This window comes from Capsicum annuum, chromosome 2, assembly GCF_002878395.1.
Source record: "Capsicum annuum cultivar UCD-10X-F1 chromosome 2, UCD10Xv1.1, whole genome shotgun sequence".
In the NCBI taxonomy this organism is placed as follows: Eukaryota; Viridiplantae; Streptophyta; class Magnoliopsida; order Solanales; family Solanaceae; genus Capsicum; species Capsicum annuum.
The window spans coordinates 140,113,869-140,139,148 of record NC_061112.1 but is presented as its reverse complement, the minus strand read 5'-3'; the positions used below and the strand labels follow the sequence as shown (position 1 = coordinate 140,139,148).

The 25,280-nt window shown below is 34.6% G+C and overlaps 2 protein-coding genes across 3 annotated transcripts; both read left to right on the top strand.

Annotated features, from left to right (window-relative positions):
- Nucleotides 1-1,555: 1,555 nt before the first annotated feature.
- LOC107858300 (soluble inorganic pyrophosphatase) lies at nt 1,556-5,394 on the top strand. Its single transcript, XM_016702975.2, has 9 exons — nt 1,556-1,831; nt 2,793-2,928; nt 3,096-3,124; nt 3,582-3,647; nt 3,761-3,868; nt 3,998-4,063; nt 4,498-4,618; nt 4,874-4,955; nt 5,056-5,394. Exons 2-9 carry the CDS (start codon nt 2,799-2,801, stop codon nt 5,096-5,098), a joined length of 645 nt encoding a protein of 214 aa, XP_016558461.2. The 5' UTR covers nt 1,556-1,831; nt 2,793-2,798; the 3' UTR covers nt 5,099-5,394.
- A 2,131-nt stretch (nt 5,395-7,525) lies between these two features.
- LOC107860030 (auxilin-like protein 1) lies at nt 7,526-25,196 on the top strand. Of its 2 annotated transcripts, XM_047407212.1 has the most exons (12): nt 7,526-7,874; nt 9,115-9,258; nt 11,722-11,847; nt 11,940-12,091; nt 12,448-12,671; nt 19,317-22,419; nt 22,489-22,555; nt 22,775-22,845; nt 22,932-22,997; nt 23,071-23,160; nt 23,839-24,015; nt 24,925-25,196. In XM_047407212.1, exons 1-12 carry the CDS (start codon nt 7,760-7,762, stop codon nt 24,958-24,960), a joined length of 4,371 nt encoding a protein of 1,456 aa, XP_047263168.1. In that variant the 5' UTR covers nt 7,526-7,759; the 3' UTR covers nt 24,961-25,196. The 2 variants fall into 2 exon arrangements, with proteins under 2 accessions (XP_047263168.1, XP_016560709.2); XM_016705223.2 differs by lacking the exons at nt 7,526-7,874; nt 9,115-9,258; nt 11,722-11,847; nt 11,940-12,091; nt 12,448-12,671 and adding an exon at nt 17,197-17,998 and having other exon boundaries at nt 19,020-22,419.
- Nucleotides 25,197-25,280: the final 84 nt, after the last annotated feature.

Below are 25,280 nucleotides of genomic sequence, written 5' to 3'. Positions count from 1 at the left end.
ATGACCTTTGATTTTGCAACCCCATGCGTGAGTTTCACTCTCGCCTACGTGGAAAGGTAATCCAATCACACGATGTCACGTCGTTAAAAGGGCTGACTTGGAAATAGGTCATATTTGTGCAGTTTTGAATAGTTAAAAGTCATATTTGTGCACTGTCAAATTTTTTTTTTGTGTTAAAACGTCATTTTTATTATTATTATTATTATTATTATTGTAATTTATTTATTTATATCTATAGCAGTAACACCTAACTTTTTTAAAATTTATTATTATTATTATTTATTTATTTATTTATTTATTTATTTATTTCTATAGCAGCAACACCTAACTTTTTTTTTATTAAAAAAAAAAAGAACAGTCACTAGTAGGGATCGAACCCGCGCATATTATTATTATTATTATTATTGTAATTTATTTATTTATATCTATAGCAGCAATACCTAACTTTTTTTAAATTTATTAAAAAAGAACAGGCACTAGCATTATTATTATTGTAATTTATTTATTTATATCTATAGCAGTAATACCTAGCTTTTTTGTGCTCAAGAAGAGCAATTAACACCACTGGGCTATCTAAGTGTCTTGTTTCATGTGGTTCAACATTAATTCTATCTTATATATACAACATAATTTTTTTACTGAGGGGGTTCGGGTGAACCCCTTGACAACCACGTAGGCCCGTCCTACGTTAATTTAATAATATTTTAATAACTTTTATTTGATAACGTTAATTTAATATACTACTACTACTACTATCCTTAATAACGTTAATTTAATAACGTTTTATTAAAACTATAATTTTTTTATTATTAGTATAGTTTCATATTTAATTTAATATTTAAATAAATTATATTTAGATATATTATATAACTTAAATATTCGCCCTCTACTTTATAATATATATATACATACCCGCATGATTTTTGTATATAAAGCTGACCCACCTAATTAATAAATCTTCACTATTGCTTTTTTTCCTTAATGACAAAAGAAATTAGATGCTTTTTTTTATCTTTGAGCCAAAAATAATAAAAAAATAATAGTAAAAAGTCATTTAAAGGTTATATTTGTGCAGTTTTAAATAGTTAAAGGTCATATTTGTGCACTATCAAAATTTAAGGCCAAAGTTATAATTTGGTGTCAAATTTAAGGTCATATTTATGTATTATGCCTTTATATTTTAAGTTAAACGCGCCCAGTTTTGTGTGTTGAACACGCGTTTTGCCACGTAGGATCGAAGGTTATATTTGTATAGTTTTAAATTGTTAAAGGTTATATTTGTGCACTATTAAAATTTAAAATTAAAATTATAATTTAGTATTAAGTGTAGGGTCATATATTATGTCACTAAAATATTATACTATAAAAATTTGCTTCACTACACTTTTCCATTTCTTAAGCCAAGAATATTTTGGAAGATTGTTTTTAATTTTTCATTAGTAAGCATTGGATGACACAAGCGTTACATAAATATAGAAATTGCGTGGCATTCCCTGATTGGTCCTGTTTGTGTTCCTTTTCCTATGAAACTGTTCCTTTGCTTTTTACTACAACTAGAAAATCCATTTCCCGAGAAGGAAAATAAAATAAAGAATAAATCGGTCGACGCCATATCAACTGTTGGATGTAATCAAATTGACGATCTAACGACTCATGTTGACTCTAAGAGTGAAAGGTGGAAACTTTTGCTTAAAAGTGAAAATGACGCAAACATACCACAGAAGTTTTATATATTGCCGCTAACAAAAGAAGAAAATAGTAGCTGTGAGCAACTGAGCATAGTCTAGTACAATCCAGAAGCTTGTACTTCTCCTTCACCCATTCTCTTTCTGTAAGTTATTCATTTTTTTGATTGTTTTAATTCGTAGTTGTAGGTAGAGAAACATATTTATGTATTATATGTTGCTTTTGTATGCTCGTAAATTTGTTTGATTCGTGGGTACAATTAGATTTCAGTGTTGATCTTCTTCTTCTTTTTTTTTAATTTATTTTTTGTTTCTGGGTCGACCAGTAGATGGATTTATAATTTGATTGCTTTAATCTGCGAATGTATTTAACTTTTTAGCTTTTATATGTTGCCTTTTTGTTTGGTCTTGCGAGATTACTACTGGGTTACGATTCGTATGTAGTAGTTGTTTTTTTTTATTTGATGTATTTTTGAGTTTTGAGTTGCGTATAGCGGAAACAGCTTCTCTACCCTAACTTTAGGGGTAAGGTGTGGGTGTTGTTGTTGTTGTTGTATGTTTGTGAGGTTATTTTGAGTTTTTCTTGCTGGGTTAATTTTGCAAGTGGCCTTTACTTTGGCTTTCTGTTTGTACCTCGGATGGTTAGCGTTCTTTTCACTTGAACCGGACCATCTTTTCCAATTTTCAGCTCTAGTTTGATGGTTTTACAAGTTTGGTTTTCTTAAATCCTTTTGTATCACAGATGGATGGTCTTACCACCCTTTTCAATCTACACTCCATCTATCAATTGCTTCTTCTTCTCTGCTTGTCTTTTTTGGGGGTTATAACTATACATTCAAGCAAAGTGGCATTGAATTCACTTAGTAATTCCATAAATTTAAGGTCGGTTGTGATTTCATTATCATAGGTGTAATCTGATAGGAGAAAAGAATACACACTTCTCTGCTAATGAAAAGTTAATTTGTTCATGTCAATTGTATTGCTAGCAACCATGGGTCCGAAATTTATGTCCTGATTGTCTGATCATATTTGTTACTATTATTACATTGAATTGTTATGACCAACTAGATATTTGTTAAATTGTTGGCTTTCCTTTTTGTTGTTAAGTTTTCTATGGCTGAAAATAGTGGAAAAGGGCTCGGAAGAAACTCAGGAACCACTCGTGTTGCGCTCAATGAAAGAATTCTCTCCTCCATGTCACGGAAATCTGTTGCTGCTCATCCGTGGCATGACTTAGAGATCGGTAACAATAGCTATTCAATTTGACTTGTAACAAGAAAAATGAAAAGAAGTAAAAATTAATCAGCATCAGTATATCATGTGTATCCATTTCGGTATCTGGGTTCATGGTCTTGTTATACATTGCATTGGTATCTTCTGGAACTTATGCTTGATGTTCTGCACATGCAGGGCCAGGTGCACCCGCAATCTTCAACTGTGTGAGTGTTTATGCCAGTTATTCTTTTCCAATTATTATTGATATGATACTTAAGTTACTTCAACGACCAGAATCTTCTTATCTGGCTGTTCTTGTCAACGTTTCACTGAGTTAGTGCATATGAAGTTTTCGCACTTTCCAAAAGATCCTTTATTAAGTGATAGCACTTATTGAATGTAGCAAGGTATATATGGGTACTGATCTATCTTCTTGTATATCTAGTCATTTGTGATCTTTAAATTAGCTGCCGCTCTCTACTGGAAAAATATAAGAGAAGTTGGTAGTTGTCTTGTACATGAAAAGAATTCAAATGATATCATCCTACCTTTTATCTCAGGGGCTTGGACACCCATTATATCATTGTGATAGCTGTTATTATCTACTTGGCGATTGTCCCAAGTACTACACCGATGGCGTTAAGCTTCACCCAAACTAAAATCTTACAACTTATGTGACAGGTGGTTGAAATACCCAAAGGCAGCAAAGTGAAGTATGAGCTTGACAAAGCAAGTGGCCTTATAAAGGTGCTATCTTGACCAGTGATCTTTATTTCAATTCTACAACTTTTCTGAATTCATTGAGAGTTTTCACTGTTATGATAATTATTCAAGTCAATTGCTGAACTTGTGTCTAAAAGGTTGACCGCATACTGTACTCATCAGTTGTTTATCCACACAACTATGGTTTCATCCCAAGAACCCTTTGTGAAGACAGTGATCCAATGGATGTCCTAGTGCTGATGCAGGTTTGCTCCGTTTACACACAATATACATGCACGTACACACACACATCTTCCTTAGGCCCAATCTTGCATTAGCTGTCTCAATGTAAGCTCTCTCTTGGGTACTCTTACATCCATCCATGTGTTGTATAGGAACCTGTGTTACCTAGTACCTTTCTTCGTGCTCGTGCAATTGGATTGATGCCTATGATTGATCAGGTAAGGTTTTTCAATAGAGTAAACTTTCTGCCAACTGTACTTTAGGACATGGTGAAAATTGCTGGAGAAAACACCATTTGCTTATAATTTTTTGAAATAGTTCTTTTTGTTTCCTTAAGTTTTATCAAAGACCTATTTTTAACCTTGAGTGCCCTATAATACTTGATAAGAATATCATTGATCAGTTTTTCCCCGTCAACTTTGATGGGGTTGATAATTTCTCATCATCAAAGTTGATACAAAAACTACGAGAGGGAACAATGAATCCGGAGAAAAATTTTAATAGGCACAGACCAAATAACTTGGTTGGGTGCGACATTGTGGCACCATAGTTATATATCCCTTTTATGTGAGTGCATTACAACATCTGTAATGTAATGCTAGTCCTTAAGCAAAACATGGAATTATGGATTGATGTTAATGTTCTGTTACAGGGTGAGAAAGATGATAAGATAATAGCAGTGTGTGCAGATGATCCCGAGTTTCGCCACTACACAGACATCAAGGAGCTTCCTCCTCATCGTCTTGCTGAAATCCGGCGCTTTTTTGAAGACTGTATCCTCTGATATGACATTTGGCGGTGTATTAAATAAAGAAGGAAATACTCCATGTTCATCCTGATAGGTTTCTGAGGCTGCTGGATGTGTATGGAGATTCTGGCTTCACATATTTCCCCAATGGGTGTCCATTGCCAGTTCTTATGCATGTCAAGAATATATTTGAGTAAACCAATGTCTGCAAATCATAGCTTTTGTCAACTTTTGCTAGGTTCTACTGTTCTCCTATACATCCTTGACTCTCTATCAACAGATAAAAAGAATGAGAACAAGTCAGTTGCTGTTGAGGACTTTCTTCCTGCTGAAGCTGCTGTTGATGCCATCAAGTATTCCATGTCAGTGCTCTTGTGTTCTCCATTTGATGGGATTGTTTATATTCTTTGTATTTCCAGAAAGCCTAACTAAAAAGTTCCGCCTCCATGGTTGTGATCACAGGGACCTGTATGCTTCTTACATTGTGGAAAGTTTGAGGCAGTGATCTTGTTGAGGACTTGCTGTAGTCAATATTGGAAATTTAAGAAGAGAAGCCGGTTAACTTGTTGAAGATGGCTCTCCGAACTTCATATGCTTACTTTAGTTTTAATGTGGTATTATGGGATATTTGAGATATATGTAGAACTTCTAATTTTCATGAACTCAAAATAGTTTTTGGAAAAGAAGCATTGGGAAAAAATCACAGGTGATGTGCGCTTGATGGTGCTGTAGAAATGATGCTTGCCCATCGTCTGTTAAGATTCCAATATATTGGACAATATTAGCTATCTTGTTTTGATTTGGTTTGGTTTCTGTTGCTCTCTTTCTGGCTATTGCTAACATCTCAAGTCAACCTCTAAGTTCTAGTCAGGTAGTAGGAACTGCTGATACCTTTATAAGAAACTTCCCTAGTTTATATGATATAATACATTAAATTTTGCAAAACTAATGATCTACAACATATCACAAAGAAGTTATGCAGCAGTACTTGTTCAAAGCAATCGAATTAATGTTAGACTATCGATCTTGGAGTAGTCGGATCCTGGAAAAGATATGTATTCATCACCGATACTACTACTTATTATTGAATATATAAATGCGTTAAATATAGAAATGATTTTGGCAAGAGAATACGACTATCGTATTAATAGGTAGTAGTAGTCAGTTATTAATAATTGGAAATTAAATGGACGTTTTTCCCAGCCTATTTTGAGTTGGCACACTCATTAAAAATAATAATTAATAATATAGTTATTTTACCACAATACCTTTATTAAATGATGCTTACATTCTATCTTAAAATTAATTTGAAAAAAAAAATAATGTTAAGGATAAAATAAGAAAAAAAAAATTGTCGTTCTCTTGATATGTCAAAAATAACAAGTAGAGTAGAAATCCAAAAATTGAAGAAATTTGTGACAAAGTAAAAGTGAAATGTTAATAGGCAAATGATAACATGTTTTCCAATAGTTCATTTATACTCCAATTTAGTTATCTCATCAATGAAATTAAATTATGTTCTTCCAATAATATCCTTATTATTAAATGATTAAATAAATTGTATATATTCAAATTTATATCATCAATGAAATTAAGAAGATTGTATTATGTTCTTTCAATAATATCCTTATCATTAAATGATTAAATAAGTTGTATATATTCAAATTTATATTTTTAAGACATAATTAATAAAGTTAATTTGGTAAAATAGGCCCCTAATAAATATTTTTATTAACTAGTTTGACTGCACGTGTCTCGCACGTGTAACATTCGATTATTTAAAGTTAAATGATTTTATCTATTACAGACATTTTTAATGAAGTATAAAACGTTCAAATCACTTCCCAAAGATCCTTCAAACTTTAATATAATAAAGTAAACATAAACATATATTTTAGTGTAAGTACATATATATTTTACTATAAGTTTAAGTGATTGATCACTTTTGTGTTTGTCATGTAGTGGACAAATGCATCATTTTGAACCATAATTGTGGTACAATTATTTTTTCCTATATTTAAAATCTTTTCTCATTTTTAAAATCAAATTTTTACAAAATCATTGATTACATTCTTATTATGTAAAACTTTTTAAAAATTGGTACTTATTAAACTTCTCTTATCTAACATATTTATATTTATTTTTAAATTTTTCAAATCTTCTTATAATCAAATTTAGCTGATTCAGAATTCTTAAACTAATGAAAAAAAAAGTATTAGTTATCATTAAACAGAAACTACAACAAAAGAATATGATAATTGAGATATTAGAACAATACGATTAAAACAAACATTCATATAAAAATTTCTCAAAATCCTTCCGAACACTCATCTAGAACACAAACCTAAAATTAATATAACTATTGTAGGCCGCATCGAAATAGTAGCTATAAGAATATTTATGCCACCAACACACCAAAATATATATAAACATAAATTAAATAAAAATTCTCAAATATCATTAAAAAGTTTTTTCTTTTCTGGAAGCTATTAAAAAGTTACATTGAATAATAGAACAAATTATAGAAGTACATGGCTTGATCCTTTTTTAAGTTGATTGTATTTGTTACATCTTTGAGTATAATTTAAATATCAAAAGAAATAAAAAAGAAGTAAAGATCAAGTACACTTAGGAGTATGTTAGATTCAGCATAATATTTCAAATAGGATTTTTATATTTTCATATATTTTAGGCAAAGTCTTAATTGTTTTCTTTAGGTTAAAAAGTTTTATATTATAAATATATATATAGATTATAGATTATAGGTATAAATTATAAATTATAGATATAGATAGGTGTGTAAGTTTATTAGATTTAGGAGTATACATTTAAATAGCAGCGCCCCCAAATTGGTCCTACCCGATACAAATTCGAATTAATCAAATTTCAATGCGGGTATCGAACACCAAATTAAAAAAAAAAAAAAAAAAGGTCTCGGACAAAAAAAAAAAGAAAGAAGGAAGGCGAGTGCACTAGGTGCGACTCGGGGCTTTGGGGTTGGGTTCAACTGACTTGGCACTTTTTACCCTTTTGTGGTATCCATCCATCCCGCACTCGTCACCTCAGCTAAATTCAACACTCATTTCTTCTACACAAATACATAATCAATCAGTCATCAGTTATTTAAGAGAAATCCGCTTCTGGAATCGGAAAGCAGCAATAGAGGATGAGTTCGGTGGGTAAAGCATTCTACACGGTCGGATTCTGGATCCGTGAGACCGGCCAAGCCCTTGATCGTTTGGGCTGCCGCCTCCAAGGCAACTATTACTTCCAAGAACACCGTACGTCTTTCCCCTCTATTCTCCATAGTTTTAAACGAGAACCTAGGGCTTACGTATTTCATTATGTCACACATCTGTTTTTTTTTCATTAAGCTGCATTTGCTATGTTGTATTGTCTGAAAGTTTATTTTATTAGCTCAGTCTCTTGTTGGATAGGGCGCTGAACTTTGGTGTTTTACACCTGCACAAAGCTCTTATTTAATCACATAAATTTCCTCCTGATAAATGTCTCTCTTGTGTAGTAGGGTAGCTTTGACTTGTTTATTTCTCTTTGGGACTATCAACGGATACTTTCCCCTTTTTAGTTTCAGATAAAGAAAGTTGTTAAATAAAGTAACAGCTGCTTGGTAAAGCTAGAAAGAATCAAGTGATATTGCATTTCGTTGGTCTTACAGTGCTCTAACTTTACAAGTGTAGTTTTCAAAGTACTTTACTGTTTGTCAGACTCGAGGAGGAGACAGTTTCGTGGTTGAGGCATAGGATAACAACATTGAGATCTTAGGTCTGAATTCCCGCTATGACACTTTAGTATGAGCCTATTTGACAGTTTTGGTAGACGAGGCTATCTGACACTTCTGCTTGTGGGCTGTATTACGCTCTTTGATGAATTAGTCCGTCTGTAGTTGAAGTTTCAATTTTTTGCTTGAAAGAATAAGGTCGACGCAAAGTATTGTTGATTCAAGTTTATCAAGAGTTACCATATATCGTTGCTAATTTGAAGGCTATGATTCTAAGTTCTTATAGCATAGTATACTATGACATAAATGATCTATCTTACAGTATGTCTATCAATAATCCGAGAGCTAGATTATAAATTCTGATCTCACCCAGTTCTATATAATTATGTACAATGTTGTGACTAACATAAGTAGCTCGGGCCATTGTGATAGATTATTACTGTATAAGTATTTTCATCACGTGAGACACCGAGGCTTGAAATCTTTGACAAGCATTTACCATTGTTGATTGTGATGATCTTATTTACATTCATATTTGCTCACAATCAGCTAACACCATCTGCAGTTTTAATTTCTGCTCTCTATGTTTGGCTATACTACTAGAATTATTTTCTCTTCTGCTTCTCTTTCCTTTGTTCTGTTATTATATGTTTTTCCTCCTTAGGTCAAACCCTATATTTTTATTTCACGTCTAAACTTTTTCGTTGTTGATGTACTATCTACAATATGCAGCATGCCTTCTTGCTTTAACGTTTTTATTCTCTACCTTCTTTTTATTTCAGTATCGAGGCATAGAACTTTGATGAACCTGTTTGACAAAGTACCAGTTGTCGATGAAGATGCATTTGTGGCCCCAAGTGCCTCTTTAACTGGTGATGTTCACATTGGTCGTAATGCCTCTATTTGGTATGGGTGTGTTCTGCGAGGTATGTTCTGCTTCTGCATATGATGGTAGTATCCATGTTTCCTCATTAAAAGATGGCAGTATCAGCGCTTAAAGAATCTTCTTTTAGAAGTATGCTGCTGTTATAATGATTGATTTTGAAGAACACATTTTTTGTCATGGTAAAATTTTCCTAGAGACATTTGTGGAGGGTGAGAAAGCATTCCTTCTTGTATCATAAAAGCTTTGCCTTTTCTTGAATTATGTTAATGGGTAGATTTTTAGAAGACAACTACATAATGAACTCCTCAAGCTTTGTAGTTAAATCAACCGTGCGTCCTATACCAAATCTTTATTTATAAAATGATTTTGTTGATGGCTAGTTAGCTCAGCAAAGTAGAGATATTGCTTATTTCTTGAAATGCAGCATTATGCTGTTTCATATTTTTCAGAACTGATAAGTTTGATACATATCTTGCAGCGGTAATTATCTGTAACTTATAAGACAAGGATGATAGACATTGCAAATTTTGAATTTCAAACTTATAAGGTCACATGTCTTGCAGAACCTGATAGGACTGATGTGTGTCGTCCAGTGGTTCTTATTTGTAAGACAAAGGATAGTATGATTTAGTGTACAATCTTTTATGCACATTATAGGTAACGTAGTTGTGAATAATAAGATCGAGCTTTATAAAAGATACGAGACTCAATTAATTTTAACGAATCTGAACCCAGTAAATCTCTTGAATTGGAATATGAAGAAAAATGTTTGGTTGGAAGAATGCGAGAGAAATTGGCATTGAGGATTGGCTCTGGGATATCAGGACAAGGACCCAAAATTAGTCTACACCACCCACAATTCATCATGTGTATTTAATCTAACACGAAAAAATAAGTTAAAGAAATGATATTTAGGCCATTTGTGCTTGTACAATCTAAATAAGACTAAGATTTTTGGGGTTGTGATAAAACATAGATCTGTATGAAATACACTCGGTAGAAGGCTAGTGTTAGTGTGTGGGTTGTAGCAAGCAGTCAGGAGAGTTCTTGTGTAGCCGGGTTAGTAATCATAGGTTAGTGTACATAGGTGTTACTAGGTGGGTGTCCTATTTCTTATTTCTTAGTTCCTAATTTTCTTATTCCGTGTTGCTCTTATTTCCCGTATTTCATATGTCTCTGATTTTTATTTTATTATTTCTTATTATTTATTTCGGTTATGTCATCCATCCCCTTGTTTACTATCCTTTATCTTGAGCCGAGAGTCTATCGGAAACAACCACTCTACTTCTTCGGAGGTAGCGGTATGGACTGCGTACATCTTACCCTCACCCTCCCCAGACCCCATGCTGTGGGAATACACTGAGTTTGTTGTTGTTGTTGTATGAAACTCAAAGCTGTGGACTCATGATATGTTCATATGTAATTTGAGAGCTCATAGCTATCAAGATTCAAGAGTACTTTGTTACTCTGGCACGAGATAAGAATTGTATTAAAAACTCCATGTATGGTACAAGTGAAGACTGACAGCTATTGATAAATAATTAAATACAAATTTTTCCCTACATAACAATTACAATCTGTATATCCTTTTTAAGTAACGGTGGTATCATTACATTACAACTTACATTTATCTTCATTAATCATGAAAAAAGTGAGCTTCATTGCAATATAAGACTTCTGAGAAGAAGTTAAAAATCTTTTCTGTTGCAACAGAAACACGTTTTTCTCTGAAAGTGTGTCTAATAATTTCTTTTAGAAAAATATTTATCTATGAGAAGATGTTAACGTGTATGAAAAGGTCAAATTGGTGAAATAAAAGATTGCTATAGTACTATTTATTAGATAATTATCTGCTTCCACTCAATGTTATTATTAGAAATATCGAATTAGATTTGACCTGATAACTTGGGATCATTCAAAGTTGAAACCTACTTTAGATGCCTTATATATTTTTAGGGACAAAGCACAAAATGCAAACTTGAATTCACTCAGGCAACTCTACTCTTGACCTACTTCACAACCACTACTCCATGAGTCTCTTTAAATGTGATGTTATCTTTATTCTTTCGAAAGTTCTATCTACAACTTAACCGACTAAACATTGAGAAAATTATGGTTTATACACATACTTATTGCAGTCTTTGAATGAAATGCTTTGGAGTTATGTGTCTTGTCAATGCATGTTGTAATGATACTTGACTGAGTGAATATGTTAACATGCCTACAATATTGAATATGATTTTGTTCCTTCCATTTTTTTTTTGGTTGTTATTAAACTTACATCTCACCTCCTTATATCATCACTTCGTCCTTTCTGAGCTTCCTTAAGGGCAAGAATATCAGTTCTACGTTGGGCTCTAATTCTGTAAAGAAGTTTGGGCTTCAATCAAACAATGATTGCATGGTGTTTTTGCTTCTTATTTTTTTTTGTGTGTGTGTGGAGTGCGCTGGATGTTCGTTTTCTTTAGTTTTCTTCTTCTTTCTCACATGAAACTTTGTGCAGGTGACGTGAACAGTGTCAGCATTGGAGCCGGAACCAATGTCCAGGACAATTCTCTAATTCATGTAGCTAAATCAAATATCAGTGGAAAGGTTTTGCCTACGATAATTGGCAAAAATGTTACCATAGGTGAGAAATATCTGGCAATTTATAGCATAATATATATCTGCCATTAATTTTTGAGTAAGCTTGATTGTTGACTTTTGACATCAAAATATAAGGTCATAGCGCTGTGTTACATGGATGTACCGTTGAAGACGAGGCATTTATTGGTATGGGTGCAACCGTGCTTGATGGGGCAGTTGTAGAGAAAAATGCTATGGTTGCTGCTGGTGCCCATGTAAGGCAGAACACAAGGATTCCATTTGGAGAGGTACGTGGCAGACTTAAGTCTTTCATTTTGCCATTATCTGGGATTTTGCATCTGCATACAGGTTCCTACATGGGTATTTACCAATTGGTGAAAAAGTAATTATTTGTTCATACTGATGCTGGTTTCCGTGTTAATCTTTAGTAAGTTGTTTAACTTCCTGATTATCCACTTGTGAAACTATGTCTGTAGTAACTGCTGACGAATAGGTGAAGATGAGTTAGGATGTGGACTGATACAATGGGAAAAAAGTCCTTTCCAAGTTGTCTTGCTTTCTCGGCTGTTGAAATATGTATTTAACTTTTTTGTTGCAAATTTCAACTCGCTAACACGTGTAATTATGACACCAAAACACAAAGGTCTGGGGAGGAAATCCAGCGAGGTTCTTGAGGAAACTGACTGAAGAAGAAATAGCGTTCATCTCAGAGTCGGCCTCAAACTATTCTAAGTTAGCGCAGGCTCATGCAGCTGAAAATGCAAAAGAGTTGAATCAGATTGAATTTGAGAAGGTGCTACAGAAGAAATTAGCCCATAAGGATGAGTATGACTCTATGTTAAGTGTTGTTCGTGAAACACCTCCAGAGCCTGATAGTAGCTTACCAAGCCAGGCACCAAAGGCCTCCTAAGTGTGGATTCCAACTGGGGTATCCTGGGATTTTGTGATGTTATTGGGTAACTCTCTTGTTTTGGGCGGATTACATGGAAATGCCTGTTTTTAGTTTCCAATAATTAACGCCAAGCTGAAATATCAAAGTTTAATACTGGTATGCAGCTGTGTCATTTTTCTGCTTATCATGTCAGCCTTTTGAATGTTCATGAACAACCGAAGTTACAGTAGAGCATATATTTGACTGTTTAATCAATATGAGAAACTTCACAGATTTTCCTCCTCAGCCTCAATTTGTTGATGCTCATTTCCTTTCAAATAGAAACTTTAGAAGATCACACTTACCCCCGGTATCACACACAACGCACTGTGTAGCCAATATGAAATATCATTATCCGATTACAGTCAAAGCGAATGCCATGTGTAGTCTTGGAGGTACAGGATTCCCATAAAGCAATTCAATAACTATGGATATACAGTTATTCAGAAATATGATTAATTGGATGAGATGCAGTGTCCAATTAAGACATTCAAAACAAAGTTCAAAATTTAAGCGTTTTAAGATCGTATGGATGTATCCTTTTGAACTTTATACACTTGTGGATATAGCTCGAGTATTTCTCTTAAAAATGTGAATACAGCAAAACATTAAAAATTAGTTCTGGGAGGAGTCAAATTAGTCAAGGCCCGGTTTATAATTTCTCTAATGTGCTTGAATTTCTCCTTTAACAACATTCTCTTGTCAATTATTGCATTAGTTAAATTTTGTATGTAGATAGCTGAATTGCGTATAGCTTTGTAAAAGTATAATTAAGGTTGATGTATCCCCTTCTCTCTATAAGTTTTTGGTTAGCAAAATATGACTAGGAATTTATGAATGGCATAATTCTGCTATAAAAAGGATGTGGTCCTATGTAATGGTAAACTGATAATTGGTGATTTAACTTTTTTGATGGCTAACCTCGTAATAGGTTACTTTCGAGGACATACTAGTTTTGTCATTTCAAAAATCTTAACAAAGGGCATAATAATTTCTCATCTTAATTTGATTTTAAATGTATTTTGTCCCAAAAGAGACTAGGGATCATTAATGTGCTCTCTTAATTTCTTTTATTATATATTTAACATTGTTATTGATTGGACATGGCTAGCGCTAGTCTCGACTTTTTTGATTGCCCTATCTGTTACTGTATCTTAGTCTACAGCCATGATGCCATAGGTGAAATTTTTGAAAAGTTGAAAAAGCAATTTGATTTGATGTCAGAATAAATATTACTACTTGGTAACAAATACCGAAGTGATAATAATAAGGAGAATCATAGTAGTTCATTTGGTTGACTACATGAACTTTCATCTTGTTGGCGAGGATTTGATTTCTCTCTTGTAATCTCTGCCCATAATTTTTCTTTTTTTTATTTCAAAATAGTGATAAATATGATGAAGAGAGGAACTCATTAAAGAGTAAATACAGGCGATTTGTATATTATGTTGAGGACAAAGGGCTGCACGCTTGTGTTTTATTTGCAGTTGCTGTCCATGCAATCATACTAACTTCTTCATGAGCTTAATTAAATGTATATAGTATTATTATATATGGAGCCTTAATCTACAAGATTAAATAAATAAGTACTGCACACTGTATCCATACATGATTAATTTTGCAGACATTAATGATTGAAATGAGTATTTGGCTTTAGCAAGATGTGACTTTGAATAAAGTAAACCAACATATTGGACCCAAGCCACACACTCTTTAGCCTTTAGGAGCCTTTTTTTCCTTCGTAGACTCAATTGCACAATGCCATGATTCACATTTGCCCTCCTTTTCCAATATAGTTTTCAATAAGGAATTTGCAAAAGCATTCATCATTTGGCCTCTTGGCTATTCATAATTTGTTGGTTGATGCAAAGAGTAACCAAGAAGAAGAGCCTATCTCTTCTTTTTTAGACATATTAAAGTAGTTAAAATAATGACATGTTTTGGATCTAAATCTCGTCTTTCTTATGATACAATTTTCTTTGAATCTCTGAACAAAACATAAAGAGAAAAAAGAGAAAATCTCTCTGTATTTAGCTAACTTTGTGCTGTTGGAGGATGAAATTAATGTTAAAGTAATCCAAAGTAGAGATCCTTGAGTTTTATAGATAATTTCGATTGCGTAATATTAATATTATATATTGAAAATAAAATAAAAAGAACCTTGCTAATCTATAACGAAATAGTGGAATTTACGAATACACAAATAGTATCACACAACTTTTATTTTGCGTGTTTGATAATCTATAAATCAATCTAAAATCTCATCCAATTAGTGAGCATTTACAATTAAGATATGCCACCCAATATATATTCCTATTTAGGATAAGATTAATGCCCTGGCAAAAAACACAAAATACTCATTTGCAATTAATATGACAATTGTGTTTACTGATTCCAACGTTATTTTTGATAAGATAATGTGTGTGGTTTTAGTTGAATAACAGAGTTGTCATCAAGAAGAGCTGGCTGTCCCATTCACCATTAATTCATTATACAGCACATTAATTAGTTGATGTTAGGAGTACTATATAGGTTAGTGTTGGAGCTTATTTAGTAAGGGACAAAGTGTAACCTAATTAGAACCATCATTTTCCATCAATTTAATTGTTGTAACGCTCATATTTCTACATCAAGAACAGGTGTGAAGAAGCTATCAAAATTAATGTAGTATATTAATTTAAAGTACTTAACCAAGAATTAAACCCTTTTAGGTTCGTATATATCTCATATATGTAGTATATTTTTCTCTATTTAAAATTAATGTGACCCATGTTATCCATCTACCAAAATATACTCTTCTTAATTGTGTTGATTTTTTTTAGTAGTTTCGCTATTAGGAAAAATATTCTGATCCACAAGATAATAATTCAACAGTCAAGAGATCACAATTTAGATCTCTTTCATTTTCAACTTTTTTCGATTATTTAGTACTTGTCATGATGAACAACTTCGGATCGTTGTATCTCTAGTAAGCCTCCTCTTTAAGGGAATTCATTCTTGGTTTATGCGATGTAAAACACCTTCAAGTTGGTGTGTGTTAGACATATAATAGAGGAGCACTAGAAGTTGAAAAGAAATTAATTAATTACACTAGAAAAACAAAGATGTATTGTGTGTTATTGTTGACAAAATTGGCAAAGATGTGGCCTACAAATTAGAGAGGGAATCACAAGCGCACAAGATATTTTTTGTATTTTTCTTAACAAACTAATAAATGAACTTGTACAACTTCAAATTGCAATGACGAATATACATTAAATATAACGAGTTCGATCGTGCTTCATTTGTACATTGAGTCGAACTCTTTATATATGTGAAAAGAAATAGAAATAAATTTATTAAAAATGCAACTCATTGATTTTCATTTCTAAATCTGCCATTAGTTGAATGTACTTATCAGTAAACAAGATCAGACCAACATGGAGTTGCTTCACCCTTAATCAGAGGTCGAGGGTTCGACCCCGGATACGGAAAAAATTCTGTTGGAGCGCTGTCACCTTAATAGGCCCTGCAACGCGCGATTCGGATTAGTCGGGGCTCCAATGCGGGCACTGAACACCGGATGGAAACCGAAAAAAAACAAAACAAGATCAGCACTATTGGTTAATTGTGTTCTTCAAATCTCTTGTATTAGTTTACATTATTTCAAACTACGTTTCTTCATCATTTTTTTTTTCTGACATATAATTTTTATATTAAAGAAGGTTGTACATACTCATATTATAAAAAGAAGTTTGGAGGGCAGTTATATGATTAGTTGTTTGAAAATTTAATACATGGAATGGGGCCAATGAGTCCTACGTGCAATCCACAAAGTTTGAGTTGTTTTGAGTTTTTCAGTATCCAGAAACTCACCAATAAGTAACCATGACAGTTGCTTAATTTAAAAAAAAAGAATTCGAGAAAAAAAAAAATAGTTTAAGTTGAACAACTCTTTAACTAGGCAGTAATTAATATACTCACCGTGTTCCATGTTGTTTATATATTTTAAGGTTTTTATATGCCCAATGGCCTAAGTAATAAGAGGAGAAGATGCAAAATTTAGTAACAATAGTTTCGAAATTATATTACTACTAGACTAATAGTACAATTCAGTTAAAATTTGTGACATGTTGTTGGGCATTAAGCTGTTTTTCTTTTTTGCAGGAACAGTTAGCAAGTTCAGTTGTAATAGTAATTTTTGTCCGAAAATGTTTATGCTTCCTACATTTGTTTGGAGAGTTAAACAACTTGTTACCAAAAAAAATCAACTTCAGACCATTTTTTTACCTATCTAGAATCAATGTCTGAAAATTGAAATAAAAAAAAGAAGCTAAAAATCAGTTCACATGTATCTACGGAGATATTACCTCCAGTATATTGCAGCAAATATAGAGTACGAAGATACTTTTTCTTTGTTTTTTCCTAGTACTAATTTTTGTGTCTTTGACTAAATAGACTGACAGAGAAAGAAAGAAGACAGAACATTCAAATTTATTCTCCATTGAGACAATATATTTAGAGATTTTAATTTATCTTTTATTGACGATTAATTACGTAACTACAGTTGAGGTTGTTGATATAAGCAAGCTCATAATAAAGAGGAATATGTGTAAAACATCCGAGAAAGCTGCCGGAGTTTTATCCAATGAGCGAAACTTTTGTCACCACCGCCCACTCGCTCTTCTTTCTTTTTCCCACTAACGTTAATCCCCCCATCACAATATAATATACACTATTTTACTAACTATAAAGTTTCCTCGATATTCAAAATTACAAATATTGTCTTCTTTCTTAACATAAGTTTGAAAAAAGCAACTCCTCCTTTCTTCTTATAATCCCCATATTACCCCTCCACCTTCTTCTTTCCCACTTCACACTGTCAACTGTTTCTTTTCTCTTTGCTTTTCATGGAAAATATGTCACATTCATTTGCTAAAAAGAGTAATTACCATGGAAGTGGCTTCATTACAACACCAAGCAAGTCGATATACGACGACGTTTTTGGTGGTCCACCTAAGTTCGGAGTGCCAACGTTAGCTCCTCGTTACGAGGATTACACTGAGATTTTCGGAGGTTTTCACAGTTCCCGAGCTTCTTCTATTCCCGTTTTGGATCTTCCGGTTCTTGATGAAGACAATGATCGGCTTTCTCTCGATGTCCAGAGTTGTCAGTTTGATTACTCTGAGATTTTCGGAGGGTTTAATGTCCTTGATTTTCCACTTTCTTTTGAGGATTTGGTTCGTCAGTCTACTTCTGGCTATGATTCTTCTGACGAGGCCTGGTATGATCTTTTTTCTTTTTCTCTTTTCTTTTTTTCTAAAGTTCGGAGCACAAGGGTGTATTCTATGCCATTTCCGCTAGAGGCTGTTTTCACAGCTTGCTTTTTCTTTTTGTATTTGCCACCAAAAGAAAAGGATATAATCCATCCATCACTGTCATTTGGTTTCAATTCCTGCATTTTTTTTTTAATTTTTTTTTTAATCTTTGAAACTGTGGTTAGTCTGGCGAAAGCTGCTAAATACGTTAGGAGTACTGCATTTTTTCGCATTAGACTTAAGAAATGGTTAATTGCTCCTTTACAAATTGAGATAGATAAAAGGAAGAAACTTTTGCTGCAAAGGCTGCGGGAAGTAAGAAGAAAATTCTTCATTTTTTCAATTAACATTGGTTCTCCAGGCAGCTTCATGTTCGTGTTCTGGAAAGTGGTAACTCTATCCACCACCACTTAGATAAATGGGAAAAAATCATCCAACTTTTCTGCGCAGCTTCATTGACAGCTAGGCTGTTGTTGTTGTCTCTATGCTGGCCTTAGTTTCTTTAATTTGAGGTTGTTTGTCTTTCACGTTCTGTTGTGCTGTCCCAAACATTTTCATGTAAAGCTTTGATTCTATTGGAATTCAACAAGTCAGGATAGAGGTTTCTCTCCTTTCACCCTGTAGCTGAGAGTGAGAGAATTTCTAATTGTGATATATGAATCTATATGGCAAAGAGCTAATTTCTATAATTATAGGTCATAGACACTTTTCTGAGGATAAGTTAGTAGAGATCGTAGATATCTCTTACATGTCTATGTCTGAACTGAAACAAACCAAAAGAATGTATCGACCAAATCTCATTTCACTTGGGTAGTTTGGGTGGTATGTTTTTTCTCCAATTTGCAGTAAAAATTAGCAGGATTAGTTTTATCCTTTTCGGTGCTTCTAATATGAACATGTGGCAAGAAAAGAAGAGATCTTTTGTCTGTTCAAAGGGGTTATAGTTTGGTTGAATCATTTGTTTATTTTTTCTTTTCATGATCAAAGGAGTCCAGCTCAAAGCGAGACCCTGTCAAATGAGTCAGATCCTTCTGCTTTTTCTGAAAGGAGTCCGAGCTCTTCTATTGCTGATGTTCATCGTTCATCTGATGACACCAAACAGTTCAACATGTCATATCACAAGACTTTCCAAAGTAGCGATGGAGTTGTATCAAATGGCATGACACACGTTGCTCCTCTGCATGCTGTTCCTGGATATGCTTACATGGTCAATGTAAGTCAGGCTTCTGGAAATATAGAAGAGGAGGAGCCAGCTGGACAGGCAACTCATGATCTCAACTACAGGGTGAACTTGAGTGGACCAGTTCTAGAAGACAAGCAATTCAAAAGAAGCGCATCATGTAATGTTAGCAGCAATTACATCATGCATGGAAGTGATTCAAAACTTCCAGAGAAATACAGTGAGGCTAGTTGTACTCCAGATAAGCCATTCTTAACTGTGACAGATATCAGCTTAAGAACTAGACCATCAGGGTTGCCACCACCATCAAGACCACCACCTGCCAAGAAAGGAGACTTTGATAGACTTAATTCAAGATTCAAAGCTTCTAACAGTTGTGCATTTGAGCGAAAACAAGGTGACAGTGCACAACCTGACTTTGATGTGGAAGTATATGCAAGTTCATCGGCAGCGGCATCTTCTGCAGCTATAAAAGATGCAATGGAGAAGGCTCAAGCAAAGCTTAGAAGTGCAAAAGAGCTAATGGAGAGAAAGAAGCAAGATCTTAAATGTTATACAAAACTCCATTTGGAGAATGGTATTTTGGAGGAAAGACCAATCAAGACATTTGACAAAGCTGACATGGAACAAAGCATATGTGTTGGAGGAATGGAAGAAGTCTTTAAGAACAATGAGCTTATTTCAGGCAATACTGAAGACGGAGAACATCTCAAATTTACTGGAAAAGGTGAAGAAAGTGAGCAGGATAAGCCTAATGTGTCATCTCAACAAACGTATAAAGCTGAAGGAAAAGTTGCATGGAGGGAAGGTGCAGAATTTTTTGAAGTAGTTGAAACTTGCCCATCTTGTGGGTCTCCTGAGAAAGTCAAGAATGAATCTAATTTGCTGCATAATATGGAATCACATGACTACCGACTATCCGAAGCAGACACTGACAGATTTGACCATCTAGAAACTTGCAAAAATGTTGCAGCAAAGCCGGTTCCGGACTGCATAGAGGAAAGTGAAGAAAAAATGGGTAAATGGTCCTACCAATGGACTAATACACATCAAGTGTCAAAAGAAGAAGATCTTTGTGGTCAATTGGAGCATAAAGAGACAGTAAAAGCAGAAGAGAACTTAACAGATGTTAGTATGAGCGAGAAACATGTTAAAGTCCAGCAAGAGGGAACAAGTGAGAAGCTAAGTGGCAGTTCTCATAAAAGTGTAGAGTACAATGGAAATGGCCAGGATGTGCATGAATGTAAAGCTACTGTGAAACTAAATGGTGGAAGGAGAAGATTAAATGATCAAGAGAGATGTATAAGTACTGATCCTAGGCATATCGATATAGAGCTGATGGCTGAGTTTGAGATTGAAGAATGTGAGGGAGGACTTTGGGATGTTGTTGTTGATGAATCAGGAAATGGACAGAGAGTAAATGAGATACTCAAGCAGGAAAGGAAGAAGAAACTTGATGCAGTTTCTGAAACAGAAGAAGGCGCTATTCATTGGGAGGAGAATTCAAAGAAACCGAAAGAGGATTTTAAATCAGAAAAGAATGATGAGAAGTCACAGGTAGCTTGCGAACAAGAGAACAATGAGAGGGAGAAAGAGCTGGATTTCAAGATGGACCCGAAGAATCAGGATGCCAAAGGCGCTTTTGAGTGGGAGCAAGAGGACAGCCAATTCAGAGCGGATCTCAAGAAGAAAGAGTATGAAGGAGGACAAAATGTGTCTGAAGAAGTACAAGAAACTGAGGGAAGACGGAATGGCACTTGCCAAGGAGAAGATGGTTATGTGGAAATGACTGAGGTTTTGGAGCAGCAAGATAATAAGAGAGAATCCCCTCTGGCCTCCAAATTAGAATTTGAAAACATATCTGACGAGGCCACTGAACTTGAAGAAACTGAGCAAACAGTTGTTTGTGATGTTAAGTGGGACGAATTGCGCGAACCGACCGAAGATAGCACCCCAACTGAAATGGTTGGATCTGTTTTGAAGCAGAACACTGATGCTGAAGTTCTCGAGGATGCTACCGTGTTTGATTGTTCTGGCCAACCAAACTTTGAGACTCTACTTGTGAACAAAATGTCCAAGAAGCTTGAGGAAAACATCGGAAAGCTGGAAGCAACTCAATCTGCCCTTTCCTGCGAAGAAAATGAGAGAGTAGAAACTGAGTTGCAAAATTGTGAAAAAGAATCAGGAGTTGGACTGACCAAATTGCTGCCTAAATATGGATGCAACTCTGTTTGCGAGAGACAAGATCTCTCAGGGCATGGAAAAGACCAAATTAGTAGAGCAGATGCAATAGGGTATACTTGTTTGAATGAGCATTTGCCCAATTATGGTGGAGCCAGAGGTAAAGCATCGGATGGACTGAAGAAGACAGCCTCTGAAATAGAAAAGCATTGTGATCAAAGAAACGGAAAACCTCCTGGGTGTCTGACAGTGAATAACAAGGGATTTCAGTCCGCCAGTAACAAGGAAGTTACAGAGGAAAAGTTTACAGCTAATCATTCTAACCATAGATATGGAACAAATGCTGAAGGTCCAAGAGTGAAGACCAACGTTGTTCAATCTGGAACTAAGCAGGAAGTTATGGAAGAAAAGCTTGCAGTTCATCAGGTTGCCAGGGAATGGGCCACAAATGCAAAGAAAATTGGAGATGCTTTGGCTGCTGTCCTAGAGGATGTTGAAATCCTGTCAAGTACAGACCAGAGAGCCGCAACTGAAAGTGCCCAAAAGAAAGAAAGGAATTCAAATAAAATCATTACTCCTGAGGCCCAAAGAAAGGATGAAAGACTGAAAAAAGAAAGAGAAATAGAGGAAGAATATATGAGAAAGTTAGAAGAAGAGAGGGAGAGAGAAAGGGAAAGAGAAAAGGATCGGATGTCTGTGACTCGTGAAGCTCTGGAAAGGTCATATCTTGAAGCCCGTGGGAGAGTTGAAAGAGCTGCCATGGAGAAAGCTGCAACTGACATACGTCATAGAGCTATGGCAGAGGCTAGGGAGAGATCTTCAGCAGAGCAGGCAGCTAAGGAGGCTAGGCTCAAGGCGGAGCGGGCTGCAGTAGAAAGAGCAACTGCAGAGGCTCGGCAACGAGCTTTTGAGAAAACAATGGCTGAGAAGGCTACCCAGGAATCATGTGAACGAGTAGAAAGATCATCTTCTGAAAAGTTTTCTGCATATTCTAGGAGCACCGAAATGAGACAGAACTCTTCTTCTGTGAGTATCTCTTCCTTCTTAAATGTTGAAATGCATGCAGGCTGCCTACTTATTGGGGTTTGTTGACAGGACCAACATGCATATCAGAGCACAGAAACGTCGAAATTGAGATATTCATATTCTTCAGCTCATGCTGGTATGTTGATGAAGCACAAAGACTTTTCCCTCTTTATTTGGTTTATAGTCCAGTTTTCCTCATGTTTCCTGATCCATTAATTAGACGTTGTGAATTTCCAGTTTGTTTACTAGTATTTCTTCTTCTTTTTTTTTTTTTTCTGAGAATGGTAGTACAAGTAACTTTTAAAGATTAAATTTGTTTTTGTGAAGCTTGTAATAAGATTAAATGCTTTTGTAGGCATTGAAGGTGAATCACCTCAAAGATGTAAAGCTCGGTTAGAGAGGTATCGCAGAACATCGGAGCGTGCAGTATGTGCTTCCTACCCATCTGGTCCCTGGTAGAAGTTAATTTTTCTTTTGTACATATAAACAATTTCTTTTGTTTTTGATTTCAGGCTAAGGCCTTAGCAGAGAAAAATATGCGTGACCTTCAAGCTCAGAGGGAGCAAGCAGAGAGAAATGTATGTATCCATCTCTTTGAATAACACCATGTATCATAAATGATCATTCTCTTACTGGAGTATTTCCATGCAGAGATTGGCTGACACTCTGGATGCTGAAGTGAAAAGATGGTCAAGCGGGAAAGAAGGCAATCTACGTGCACTGCTTTCAACATTGCAATATGTATGCTTGCTAATCTAATGCTTTATATGGATAAATGCTTTTCTTTAGTTAATCAAGTATTAAATGCTTGTTGAAATAATGCCAGTATCTTAATTCTATACCAAATAGATATTCATCAGGATAGCTGAAATAATGCTTGATTTAATGTATTACAGTTTGACCTTTCCTTAGCCATTTGACTGCTTAAGTCGAAGGTGTTTCATTATCATTTAATGGTTCTTATCAACCAAAAAACGTTAGTGTGTCTTGAGCCATAGATCCTAAGCTAAATTTAGCTGCTTAATCTAGCCTTTACTTGGTCTCTTCCTTTAATTACCTCTGTCAAATAATTGGAATGGGTAAGTGCTACTATCAAAACAAACAGTCCTAGCATTTGCTGACAGGACAGTGATACAGTTGAAAAAGAAATGTAAAAGAATGTCACATCCATATTTTATAACTCTTGTTTGCTTCATGGTCATTTTTATGGAGGATTTTGCTTGTCAAGTTGTTACATATGGGCTGTACTATTAGTCATAGCAGTGAAAAAGCTCTGGCTGACATCAGAACATGATGGCATGATATGTCAATAATAAAGATTAGTTTTGAGTTCTTAATAGTAACTTATAGTAGCCTTTTCACGTTTGTCATCATATGGTGCTCAATTTTGAAACTCAATGTATCTATTCCTAATTGCAGATTCTTGGGCCTAATAGCGGTTGGCAGCCAATTCCACTAACAGAAGTTATAACTTCTGCTGCGGTGAAGAAAGCTTATAGGAAAGCAACTCTTTGTGTGCATCCTGACAAATTACAACAGCGAGGTGCTAGTATTCATCAGAAGTATATATGCGAGAAAGTCTTTGATCTTTTAAAGGTGTGTTTTCTGATTTAGCTTTCTTTACTTATCTAACTTTATCCCGCCTGTCCATTTTCTGTTTACCAATGCAAGCTTCTAGTACTTTTCAGTGGTGACTGGTTTTTCTCTTAGTTTGAATTAGCCAGCAATGAGAATGTTTTGTATGGACCTATTCATTATTAGTAGGACCTTTGTTACAATTGATCAAACAGTGTCTGGAATGTGGCCAATTTCTGCTTTTAACTTACATATATCTTGTATATGAAGGTACTAGAATGTGGTTTATTATATTTCTACTTAATGTGAATCTATCACTTGCACTCAAGTTCTTGCCATGGGGCGAAGAGAGTATATCTGACAACATAGGTTCTAGTTGCTACGTCAATCACTCAACCCCAATTCAAACTAGTTTTCCAGATAAATGAATTATCTATATAAATTCCACTCTATTCAAGTCCATTTTAGTAGTTGTAAGATGCCAAACAAAAACTGGTTTACAGTGTCTAGTTGGTCACAGAACAAATTGGGTCTCATATATTAAGTAGTATTTATTACGCTAGCGAATTTCATTTGATGGCATACCAATCGGAAAAGTAAAATGAACAAGAACCCTATTAACTAATATGTTAATGCCATGATCCATGTGGCTTCTTCGGTTCATTTGTCCCCCACTTCCCACTCCTTTAAGTCTTCTTTTTGTTAATTGTCTGTTCTGTATGAATCTGTAGCTCTAATCAAAACGGCCTTATTTTGGAAATGACGTAAAGACTGACCATGATCTGCGACCTTATAGAATTTACCTCTGCCTCCTTGCTCTAAAGTTTTTCTTCCTGCTAGCTTCACCTCCCCCTGTTCTTCCCATGGCCTGTTCCCTTTTATTCTTTTCTTTGAATTCTCTTAGTGATTGTCATTCTTCTGTGTCAACAGGAAGCATGGAACAGATTCAACTCTGAGGAAAGGTAGTTGAAGACTCGTTTGCTCGGTTGAACATATAATTTCAACAGTAGTGAGTAAATTCTATTTCTTATAATTTTCTCTCTGCATGTAAGCGCAAGCTTTACAAATCTGCCCTGAAAGAAAATGGGCTGACATGGCTATTCATTGAAATGAAACTTTCCGTGAAAAGGCTGTATCATTGTGTTATGTTGTTATTGTCCTTGTAATTATAATTATTATGGATATTATCATTATTATTTCTAGCTTCCCTCCAATGATTACGAAAGTGGCAACTGTTTTTGGCAAATGGTATGCACGAGCCTTGAAAACAGCTTTCCGTAGAATTA

What these genes read in the sequence shown, in the direction of transcription:
- LOC107858300 (XM_016702975.2), top strand. Translation starts at nt 2,799, where the DNA reads ATGGCTGAAAATAGTGGAAAAGGGCTCGGAAGAAACTCAGGAACCACT. An exon ending in ATGTCCTAGTGCTGATGCAG is followed by an intron (nt 3,869 to 3,997) that starts GTTTGCTCCGTT and finishes TGTGTTGTATAG; the next exon opens with GAACCTGTGTTACCTAGTAC. An exon ending in GATGCCATCAAGTATTCCAT is followed by an intron (nt 4,956 to 5,055) that starts GTCAGTGCTCTT and finishes TTGTGATCACAG; the next exon opens with GGACCTGTATGCTTCTTACA.
- LOC107860030 (XM_047407212.1), top strand. Translation starts at nt 7,760, where the DNA reads ATGAGTTCGGTGGGTAAAGCATTCTACACGGTCGGATTCTGGATCCGT. An exon ending in CTATTACTTCCAAGAACACC is followed by an intron (nt 7,875 to 9,114) that starts GTACGTCTTTCC and finishes TTTTTATTTCAG; the next exon opens with TATCGAGGCATAGAACTTTG. An exon ending in GCAGAACATCGGAGCGTGCA is followed by an intron (nt 22,846 to 22,931) that starts GTATGTGCTTCC and finishes TTTTGATTTCAG; the next exon opens with GCTAAGGCCTTAGCAGAGAA.